Source organism: Aptenodytes forsteri, unplaced genomic scaffold, assembly GCF_000699145.1.
Source record: "Aptenodytes forsteri isolate BGI_AS27 unplaced genomic scaffold, ASM69914v1 Scaffold178, whole genome shotgun sequence".
Taxonomy (NCBI): Eukaryota; Metazoa; Chordata; class Aves; order Sphenisciformes; family Spheniscidae; genus Aptenodytes; species Aptenodytes forsteri.
The window spans coordinates 61,232-72,873 of NW_008795136.1; the positions used below are offsets into that span (position 1 = coordinate 61,232).

At 51.2% G+C, this 11,642-nt stretch overlaps 1 protein-coding gene across 1 annotated transcript in view; it reads right to left on the reverse strand.

Annotated features, from left to right (window-relative positions):
* PSTPIP2 (proline-serine-threonine phosphatase interacting protein 2) overlaps positions 1-11,574 on the reverse strand; it is a 15,801-nt gene extending 4,227 nt beyond the window's left edge. The window contains exons 1-9 of the mRNA XM_009278449.1: positions 11,515-11,574; positions 6,944-7,044; positions 4,571-4,648; positions 3,583-3,617; positions 2,385-2,491; positions 1,615-1,677; positions 1,052-1,150; positions 805-850; positions 333-412 (exon numbers count right to left, since the gene is read on the reverse strand). Of these exons, the coding sequence (XP_009276724.1) occupies positions 333-412; positions 805-850; positions 1,052-1,150; positions 1,615-1,677; positions 2,385-2,491; positions 3,583-3,617; positions 4,571-4,648; positions 6,944-7,044; positions 11,515-11,574 (669 nt within the window). The remainder of the gene's footprint in view (positions 1-332; positions 413-804; positions 851-1,051; positions 1,151-1,614; positions 1,678-2,384; positions 2,492-3,582; positions 3,618-4,570; positions 4,649-6,943; positions 7,045-11,514) is intronic.
* Positions 11,575-11,642: the final 68 nt, after the last annotated feature.

Consider the following 11,642-nt stretch of genomic DNA (forward strand, 5'->3'; position numbering starts at 1 on the left):
TAAGCAGGGCGGCCCACGGCTGTTAAAGACGCCGGCCACACCCAAATGTGCAGCAGGTAATGGGCAAAAATGTCACTACTTTGACTCTGTCAATTTTTAAAGGCGGTGGGAGAAAAAATAAAAACAAAAAAATAGTGGAAACCTTGAAGTAGTGGGACCTTGAATCCAGAAGCCAAGTGTGAGACACACACAGGGTTAGCCGCAACACATCCTGCTGCTTCGCTGCCAGGGGAATACAGAGACGGTAAATCTGCGCCGTCCCTGACCCCCGCAGCGAGGGGTGGGCGTCCAGAGGACAACGCTGCCACGTGAAAGCGTTTTGGGGCATTTACCTCGCAAGCTTTGATGTGCTCTTTCTGCCATTCTTCCCGGATCTTCTCCAGTGTGATAACGCTCTGCTGGTAATTCCGGTCTGCGAGAGAAATCACACTGTCATCTGATTAACATTAATTCAGAAAACCCCTTCACTAGAAGGTAATATGTGAAGCCTGAAATGACTGGGACGTCAGGGAGAAAGCAGCAGTAATGCGTGAGCTCAGCTCTGGGTGGGCACTGCAAGGGAACGCAGAGCCGCACAGCAAGGCGGAGGGTCTTGCCACAGGGAGATGGTGGGAGCAGCCTTGATGGGGCCACGCAGGCTTCTCCAGGGCAGGTGCCCACCTCCGGTATCTTGGGCATGTGTTTCTGAGGAGCCGTGCCTGACCCAAGAGCCGGAGCTCACCCAAGAGCCATGCCATGGCTTCACAACCCCCTGCCCCGGGAAACGCTCCCCTCGCCCTCCAAACGCTGCATTTCCACACTCACCAGAGTCCTCCAGAGCCGATTTCGTCTGAGCCAGCTTCAGGAACAGCTGCCAAAAATGGGAGAGAGAAAAAAGGTAGAGGAGAGCCCTGGTGCATCACCAACGGCACTGCAGCCCAATCAGGGAACATCACCAGCCCTCCCATCTCACCCCAAACCCCAGAGCTGAGAAAAGAGGCATGGGGCAGGAGAGCTGCGAGAAGAGACACCCCTTTCTCCCCCTGCCCCACGGCCACCCGCCTCTCCGTACCTTCTCCTGCTGCTTCTGTGTCACCAGGTTTGCATTGCGGTGCACAGCCTGCTCCGCCTCATCCTTATCCCTGCAACGCTGCTCGTAGAGCCGCTTGGCCTAGGAGAGGCACCAAACGGGGCAGGAGTGTGTCAGCAAGCAACGAGATGCAAATACAGCTCACGCAGGAGGCTTTGGAGGAAAGCACAGCCTACGAGGGAAGAGGTGGGCACGGGCTGCCAGCAGAGCAGGGGACGGCACGCAAAGTCCCAGGGGCCCTACTGCTTGGGCAAAACCGACCTCACGAGACAAGCTGCTCTTTGTTTGGGATGAAAAGCTCATGGCAATCGAGTCCATGACATCTAAATCACTCGTATCCAACCCTGCAAGGCTCCCACTGGCCGTGTCCCTGGCGTACTCTTCAGTTTTTCTGAGCACACCCTGCATACCACTCGTGCAGACACGATGTTGAGAGTGGCAGTGGAGGAGGAGGACCCTCGCATTTAAGTCTGCCCCAGCGCTATGCGTGTGCGTGTTAGCAGCGTTAACCCATATGGCAAGAAACAGAAGCACGTTTGCTTTACCTCCATGGTCTTCTTGTACTGCAAATTCCTGTTTTTGTGAATCGCCTCCATTATCAGCTCTAACTGTGAAGACAACAGACACGGAGTCAGCACGTCACTGACCATCGAAGCTCCAGGATAGACTACGTGGCTTAGGAAAGGAAGAGGCACGGACCAGATTGAGATGGGTTTAAGGACCTTCGTCCACCCAATGCATCTTCACAAACCCCATCTATTATGCTTCTATCTAAGCCTCCACTTGTGTATGCAAAGGAGCTCTACACATGAAATCCTAGCAATATGTAGTACTGTATCATCTCCATAGGGTCTGGCAAAATTGGGAAGGCCACTCCCCTCCGCTAGGTCCAAACCAGCCCCTGGTTCTAGCAGTTTTCCCTCATTTTCCAGGCAAAGGAATCTCAAGCCAGAAGAAATTAAAGAGCTTGCCGATTTTAGCAGACGCTGTGGAGATCATACAGCACTATATATAGGCTTTAAAAACACCCCTGGCTGAGGCTGGCATCCCTGGAGCTGAGCCCCTGCTATCGCTGGCCCCAAAAGTTGCCCAAAGGAGAAGACGTGGCAGTGAGAAGAAGGAAGTTGGAGGCTGCCGCACAGTTCACCAGCATGGTTGCAACACGTAGGAAGGAGCTCAGGACTTCCTGGCAGCAGCAGGCACCGGGGGCACGGAGGGGGCTGGGGCACGGCGGGAGACACCAGCCGGGAGCAGCCCATTGCTGGGGCAGGATCAACACCCTGCGGCAAAGGCACGTGCTACCGTGGCGCCTGACCTTTTTCCGATGCAGTTTTTGCTTTTCCCTGAAGTCCTCCATTTTCTTTGCTTCCTCCCGAAGGGTTTGCGCCAGCTGGATGTGACCTTGCCCCACATTGTCTATCTCTGCAAAGAAAAAAAAAAATTAAAAATACATATATATTCCTAAAAAGACTCTGTTGCTCAAGTCAACTGTTGCAGCTGACATCAAAATGACCCAGAGACCCCACATCATACATCCCCTTGCAGAAACACATAAAAGCAGCAGCACTTTTGAAGCAGCCTCCAAGCAGCGCCTGCCTATGTGAGGAGCTATTCAGGATCAGTCCTGCTGGGGCCTGCCCTTCAGTTTAAGAAAACTCGTAACAAGAGAAGTTATTCAAAGAAGCACAGTCACATCTCCCCCTCATCCAGACGAATTCAGGCACGTTTTAACACATCGCACCCTGAAGCAGCTGTCTGAAGGAAGCGTTGCCCCGGGCTAGCAGACAACCAACTTGGCGCACAGAAAGACTAATGCTAAAAAGATCTCGGGCTCATCTTGCTGAAGGTGAGCAGCCATACCGCGAAACACCACCCCAGCGAGCTTATCAAGGGAGCTAAGCCAAACCGTAGTTCACGATTCAACCCCCAGAGCTGTTTCAAACCCGCAGCTATTAACAATCGGCTGCTGCGAGGGCAGAGCCTCGTTAGGGAGGTCCGCCAAGGTACAGGGCAGCAGACAGACCTGGCTGGGCTGGCGGGTGCGCTCAGGACAGGGTAGCAGAGCAGTAGCCCTCAGGGTAGGGATGCTGGCTGCCTGTACCCCGGCGGGCTGTGACACGTGGCAACGAAGGGACAATATAAGGTGGCCAAAGCATCATCTTTTAGATGCTCCAAGAGGGCAAGGTGAGCCAGTCCAACAAACTCCACCTGAGCTTCCCATGCACAGCTTCTGATGTACAACGCAAGCACGACCTCTGAGCTGCAGCGAGCCCTGAAAGCCCAAGAGATCCCCAAAGGGACACCCCCGTGGGTGTCCTCTCCCACCCGTGCCCTGGAGCGCTCCATCCCGAACCCCACATGCTGGAATGAGCCTGACCAGGAGGACAGCCTATGCCTGACAGCGGCATCACACTGTTTTGGAGGTTTCTCTGCTATTTTCTTCCCGAGCAGTTGCCTGCAGGCTTTGGTGCTGCCAAGTGTCCTGACAAACACAAAGACGAAGAATTACTTACGTTGCTTGAAAACGTCCAGGGATCTCTTCAGCGTGCTGAAAAACAGGCAGAGCATTAAAAAGAGCGGGAAAGCACGGCCAGGTGCTGGCATCAGCCGAGCACCTCTCCCAAACCAGACAGCAAGTCCCTCACTCCACACTGGCCAAAGCAGCTCGAAGCAGGTTTATTTACCCTCTTTACACCTCCGGCTTTTTCCCTCTCGGCGACTATAACGCAGCTCATGTGGTTTGAGATCTACTTTACATCTTTCTGAACATTGGATGCTATTAAAAATCCTGACTTTCATGACAAATGTTTCAGGCAACCTCCTAAAAGTATCATTTGGGAGATATGAACACCTTCTACATGGTGCACTGGCCAGTGGTTGGAAATGTAGGGAACTTTTCTCCCTATTAATATTGTACAATAAAGATTTCAGAAACATTTTACGTGACACCTCAATATAAAACTGTCATTAAATGATCAGAGAACATCAGACCAGGCATGTATAAAGTACAGAAACAAAGCAGGAAGCAGAAGGTGCCAAGGGTCACTGGGGAAGTGGAGACCCACTCATGGAGCCAACCACAGCGGCCACAGCACCCCTGCGGGCTGGTAACACGCTCGGCTTTGAAGATTTGCATGGTCTGAGTCAAGGAAGTACCTGTACTTCCCTCTGGCCACAAAAACAGTCAGAAGCGAACCCAAGGTCTCATGATCCTCGACCCTCTGGTGAATCACCAGCCCACATCTCGCCTGAGCGTCTGTGATGCTTTGGTTAGTCTACAGCTGGTGGGAACTTGGTGGAGTCCAACTCATTTACTGGCAAAGGCCAACCCAGCTGTGCACCGTTCATTCACAAGACCGATTTCAGATCATCTTCTGGTAGCGTCCCAATCACATTTCAACACTGTTTTGTCTCTCACAGCCTCCTTCCTTCTCCTCCTCCTTCGTTGCTCCAAGTAAGGACACTCATAAAAGCAAAACACACACAGGACTCTGGACTTACTTCAGCTCCGTCTGCCCGCAGGGCTTCTTCTTCGACAAGTTAATGAGCTCTTTGCCATATTTTTCTTCTATAATTGCCCTGTTGAGGAAAGAGGGAAATGAGAGGAAGTTCTCATTTCAGAAACCGATACTTGTTTGCAGCAGAGGCCAAGACGCGCTCTTAACACCCTATCTTCTGACCTGCTGCAAACCAACTGTGGCTGCAATACTTGTTTGCAGCAGAGGCCAAGACCCGCTCTTAACACCCTCCCTATCTTCTGACCTGCTGCAAACCAACTGTGGCTGAAGGAAGACTGTTGTTTGCAGTTACCCAACAGCCTTTCTAGTGAAAACACTTCGTTTTGCTGTGTCTGTGGTCCTGATGCGTTGCTCTCCCCAGCTCCCCATGGCCAATGGGTGCAAGGACCGCCTCCGCAGGAGATGGAGGACTAAGCAGCCAGTGCAGCTGGTGGCTAGATGCAGCCAGGTGAGTCACCCGAGTAGTTTTTAGCTCCGTTTCCAATGGGAACAAGGCTTGTGTGATCACACGTTTTCTGCATCTCGGCCATCAGCATCTGTCGGTCCATCCACACAAAGTACTTTTGAATCCGATTTGGCTGATTTAAACCAAATGTGACGGAAGGGAGTAGGCACCTCAGAGACCACTCAGCCACCATACATGCACCCCAAAGCTCAGCTGGGCCGTTTCAGCTCTTCAGGACTTTTTAAAATGAGGCGATAGGTACTGCCTCCTGCCCGCCTCTGGTCCTTAGGGAGAACACCTGAAGAAGAGGCCACATCTTGTGAGGTAACACAAATAACACCTTTGAGAGATCGTACTGTCCTCCCCTCTTGTAAGAAAGAGGGGGGGAAAAGAAAGCCTATGTGTTGCAGTCTAAGAACAACCAGCTTTCTGCAGTTGCTTTGAAATCTGTACAGACAACCAGGGCTGGACTTGCTTGGTCAAATGTAGATAACTCCATCTGGGCAAGCCACCCTAGCTGTCTGCAGGCAGTGGAGAGAAACAAGTACTGCTAGAGGCTTGCATTAGAAGGTCTACTGGATAAAATAAATAGCTTCCTAAAATATCTCTAACGCAGATGCAGTTGCCTATGTTGTCAATTTCTAGAGTTTGGCAGTGGGGTTCACCTAACATAACTCTTCAAAAACTCCAAAAGCTTGTAAGGAAATGGAAAAAATAAAGATTATAAATCCATTTTTTTCCTCTATCTAACAATATTCCCATGAACTTCCTTTTGAGACAAAGCATCAAATCCAACAGGCATGTTCTCCATGGCTGGGACCATGTAACAGCCATGCTGTACATGGAGAACTGGGCCATGTTCAGAGCAGTAGCAAGCCCAGGTCCAGCCTCTAATCTCCTCCTGGCTAGACAGGTCGGCAGGAACCTACACCTCCTTCAACAGCAAAGAGGAACGGGGCACAGGGTGTGGAGGAGGCTTTTTGCACTCTCTCCATTGTCATGGATGAGTGGGACACGGTTCTCAGGGTTCAGCGGATTGTTCCTTGGGCAGCTGGAAAGCCCAAATTTTCCTGGAACATGGGATTACAGCCTAGATAGATGTAGGTGCATTAGACATTTTTAACTGCAGGTTCTCCTCCTCTTCATCCCCATTATATTTGTTCCAGGCTCTTTTGTACCAAGTCTTGTATTCAGAGGTTTGTTTTCTCCAGTTCTCAATACCAAAATTACATTAATTCAGGGTTGTTCTACAACACTCTTCGTATTCAGCCATTGCTAACCAGGTGAACCATAAAGTCAAAATACATGGCCAGACCATCTCAGTTGCGCCTTTGTAGCCACAGAACCTCTACTTAGGTCATATCCTCTGATTAATAAACACACTATCTAATGCTACTACTTCTTTTTAACATAGAATCTGTGGGCCATCCATAATGTACAAAGACAAATTCAGGACAAAGCCATGCCTCTCCTATGCCAAGGTCTTCACCTGACCTTCTGCAAGCTGAACTGCAAGGTGAACTTCATGGGAGAGCGGGTGGCCTGGGCAGACCACCAACAGCTGCAAACACATCAGTACAGATGTCTGGCAACATGTAAGACTGAACTATTAAACTGCTCCTGATTCCTCTTTCTTTTTGACAGTTCAAAATGTGAGCATCAAGTCCTGGGCACCATCGCTGCCTCGCAGCTGAGGATTCGTGGGCACGGACTTCATACCACAGCACCAGCTGTGCAAGGAAAGGACAGTGTAAGAAAACAAGTTCCTCATCAGTCAAAAATCAAAGGTGTTTTAGCGTAGTGGACAGTTAAACGCAACAGAAACCACACTGGGAGTACGAGGAGCTGAAGTAGTGCCACCGCCTCACTTCCCGGGTTCAACCCAACCCGTTTTCAGAGGCAGCTCCATACCTTTCCTTCAAAATGTCTTCAAACTCTTTGCAGTTCTTCCTGCCGTCATTCAGGTGTTGAATGATGCTGTCGTAGCCAACTGTGCTTGTCAGATCCGTACTCTGAAAACACAAGAACAGGAGTCACATCCCCGTCAGTGCAGTCCACGGCCGCTGCCACCTCCAGCAGCACTTGCACAAGCGATGGCTCAGCTGGGAGCAAGCGTGCAACTGCCTCTTTATGAAATAAGATCTTTTTCTTTTAGGGGTGGGAGAGGCTCCACAATGAGAACAACGGTGGCAATTTGGGACAAGGCACTTCCATGACTTTCAGAAAACAGAAAAGCTCAGTCCTACCACATCCTATTGCTCCCCCCTGGCCTAAGCACAGCTGGCCCCAGGGCACATGGCATCTCCTCCTAAGAGCTTAGCTGTCAGCTCTGACTTAATGAAATCAAACACTAAAAACCCTCCAAGTCTCTAGATACAGCCCGTCTCACTACTGCTCCTCCCAGTTTCCGCAGACATGGAGATGGATCTTGGTTAGCATTGACTTGCACTATTCTGGGCATCACCCTCACATCTGGCTGCAGGAGCTTGCATCTGGGCTGGAGGTGAATTTAGCAGACCTTTCTGCACGGGATTGCTCAGCTATGGGCTTCCCTTGCTGCCTCCACAGCAATGGATGGATGCACCCGATTGCTGCTGCTGCAACAGCCTTCTCTTTGGCCTTGCGAAAAGCAACCCTGTCCCACTCACATCAATTCAAAACACCACTGCAAAGGTCATGTCCCCAAGTACCAGGTCCTCCCCCACCGCTGCTGTATGCCCTCCAACACATCACACAGGGCTAGCTTCTTCACTCCCCACAAAACATCGCAGCCGTGGAGAGGTCCTGCCTCCACCACCCACAGGGCCAAGTCCCATCTTCCAACCCAGGGCTCATCTTCCAACCCAGGGCTCATCGCCCCACAGTGCCGCTCACAATTCCCATAGACTTCTGAAGGATCAGTGCTTTCCTTCGAATGACTTCTTAAAAACATATATTGTACTGATGCTTATTTAAAAAAAAAAAAAAAGCAAGCTACATGCAGCAATGACGTAGGTGGGCTAGGACGAAGGTTGACTAACTCTACCCCATTCTTTCCTCATACATGTGCCGGGAAGCACCTTAGGACAAAAAACGGATTTTTGCCCTATGACTGTTGAGGATTTACCACCCTGGAGACCTGGGCCGAGAGCAGGGCTCCTAAGTGCTATGATAATACAAAGAGATGCTCTGACCACGAGCTCCTTCTCTGGAAGAAGCCTGAAGCAGATGCGGGGAGCTGAGCAGAAGGTGCTACCTGTCGTCTTCTGCAAAGAGGGCCAGTCGGTGTTGCACAGAACAGCACATATGGGAGCAAAAAATATAGGGAAACAGGCTGCAGAAAGGAAGCAGTGGTAGGAGCAGATACAAAACTCAGGGAAAGGGAGCAAAAGCCACAAACAGTTATTAAGAAGCTTGAAGAGGAACAATGGCAGGACGGAGAGATTCAGGAAATGGTTCGAAGCCAGGATGAGAGTACGCAGAGAACTGGTGTGAAAGTGTGGGCAGCAGAAGGGGGGATTTCTTACCTGGTGCAAGAAATGAGGAGGAACAGGGCTGGTATTTGTGATAAATGAAGGATTTAATTAGGTGGACTTCCCTAAAAAGTCAAGGACTTGAATGTCAGTGGCCAGAAAGCAAGAAGTGAAGCGGAGATCTGATGGAGTGGGACCTGCAGGAAATCCCCAGGTATCCCAGATCAGCTTTGCTCCATCCGTGGCACGCACGGGAAGAGAGGACGGTGGAGCAGGACCTAAGCAGAAACCGAAATGGTTTCTGTTTCTTTACAAAGCACAAACGTCCCTCCGAAATGGGCTTATTACTGATAAACCCACGACCAGTTCTCAGTTTGCGTCGCGTCTTTGCTAATCGGGTCTGTGAAAAAGGAAACATGCTTGCACTGAAGTCAGTCTTCACGACAGTTGCAAAACACAGGAACGTCCTAACTTGACTTCCTATCCCCAGTTTCAAAGGAAATAAAATGGATGTGGAGAACAACTGTCGGTTGCTGCAAGCCCAGGCAGGACGGAGCGGTCAGACCCATCGCTGCGTGTCAGAGGGGACCCGAAGGCTCCTGCGTCCCGCTCTGCTGCCTGGGACGCTTGGGCTCGCTGCACCAGGCAGAACTGCCAGGGGAAACATTGGGAGCATCAATCAAAAATGTGCACTAAGCTCTTTATTTTATCACTCTTCCTCCTCCAGTAGAAGGATTTAATTCCAGCACGTATGTATTTCCTAAGCGCCCAAAACTGGACCAGACCTCACAGTGCAAGGTTTTACACGAAACATGGGAGGTAACAGAGATGGTGAAGCTTTCCAGAAGAGCTGCTTCCAGGCAGGAGGAGCTGCTGGCCCAGAAGAAGCCGGGCAGGGTTGTATGCTGTGAAACCAGCCTTCACAGCACCCTTCTGGGCAGATGTTGGCACGGAAAGAATAAAAAGGACCAGGGTGACTGCCCGTGGGACGACCCAAAGGCAGGGCTGGCAGGGAGCAATGAAAGAGGAAGGGCATCACAGCCAGCACAGAGCCATGGGTGCAGAGGACAAGATTTAAAGACATAATAAACCAAGCCAAAGACAGGTATGGAGGATGGGGACTTGCACCAAGCCCTCCCCAGCCAGAGGGATGCAGGAGGACAAGCATCTGTCCTCCCACCCTGCAGCACGCGGCTGTCCTGGTCCTCCCCGCTGGGCCCATGTGCTATTTAGAGGACAGCCCATGGAAACTACAAACAGATGATTTCAAGGTGACAAAGCAGCAGCTGATGTTTCTCAAGTCCGCAGGGCTCAGCAGGACATGACCGCCTTCCCGACCCGCTGCCTGGGTTTGTGCCATCCTCCTGATGGACATACTGAGGAGAAGGGATTTGTGTGCTTGTTGTGATGCTTTGGGTTTTGTTTCCACTTTTAGCCAAAAGAGGGGCTAAAATGCTCTAGTGGGAATCTGAAGTTACGTTATGACCTTGTGTGAGTCACAGCTGAAAGGAAAGCTGCTAAGCTTGATATTTCCATCTTCTACCCCACTTTACATGGAAAACCCCCTCCAGACACACACCCTACAAAGCCAACGGCATGGGAGAATCATAGAATCATAGAGTCATTTAGGTTGGAAAAGACCTTTAAGGTCATTAAGTCCAACCGTAAACCTAACACTGCCAAGTCCACCACTAAACCATGTCCCTAAGCACCACATCTACACATCTTTTAAATACCGCCAGGGATGGGGACTCCACCACTTCCCTGGGCAGCCTCTTCCAATGTTTAACCACTCTTTCAGTAAAGACATTTTTCCTCACGCCCAATCTAAACCTCCCCTGGCTCAACTTGAGGCCATTTCCTCTCGTCCTATCGCTTGTTACTTGGGAGAAGAGACCGACCCCCACCTCGCTACAACCTCCTTTCAGGTAGTTGTAGAGAGCGATGAGGTCTCCCCTCAGCCTCCTTTTCTCCAGGCTAAACAACCCCAGTTCCCTCAGCCGCTCCTCAGAAGACTTGTTCTCCAGACCCCTCACCAGCCTCGTTGCCCTTCTCTGGACACGCTCCAGCACCTCAACGTCCTTCTTGTAGTGAGAGGCCCAAAACTGAACACAGTATTCGAGGTGCGGCCTCACCAGGGCCGAGTACAGGGGCACGATCACTTCCCTACTCCTGCTGGCCACACTATTTCTGATACAGGCCAGGATGCCCTTGGCCTTCTTGGCCGCCTGGGCACACTGCCGGCTCATGTTCAGCCAGCTGTCGACCAGCACCCCCAGGTCCTTCTCTGCTGGGCAACTTTCCAGCCACTCTTCCCCAGGCCTGTAGCGCTGCATGGGGTTGTTGTGGCCGAAGTGCAGGACCTGGCACTTGGCCTTGTTGAATCTCATACAGTTGGCCTCGGCCCATCGATCCAGCCTGTCCAGGTCCCTCTGCAGAGCCTTCCTACCCTCAAGCAGTCTGTCCCAACCTTCCCAAAAATGAAAGGTTTGGGGCACTGCACTGCTCATGGACTATCTCTTGAAAGATCTTTATTTGTGCAGAGCTCTTAGTATCTCTCCTCAGCCTCATCTGCTCTGAGAAACACAGCAGAACCTGGATGTCTATTCTGGTAGTTGCAAACACCGTGCAACAATAAATGGCTGTGCCATTCTTGCTCGCAGTCAGTACAGCCTCACAATCACTCAGGGTCCTGCAGAGGTTGCTGAGACCAAGAAAAATGCTTGTGCTGGTGCCTGCAGGGAGCAGGGTGAGGAGAGCAGGCAATCCTGCAAGAGGCTGCAGTTCCTCCCCATCCCATAACCAGGTGGGTACAACAGGACAGACAAAACTCATGGCAGGGAGGAAGAGGACTCGCTGCAAATTCACCCACCTGAGAACGGCATCCTGCGAAAAGCAGCTTTTTGGTTAATAATTTTCCATTTGAAGTTTCCTCCCCTCTGTGCCAACACATCTGCCCTGCTCGTCCCAGAGACACAAAGCAACGGACCATCCCGCCTCGATGCAATTCCTTCTTCCCACAAACCCCACCTTGTTCCTTTCAAATGACGACCTGAGGATTTCATAACGCTGCCGATATGCCGGCATCATATCGCGAGTCAGCAGCCGGGGAATGAACCCAGGAGCCCGGGGCTGGCAGCGACCCCCCCCGGTCCCGA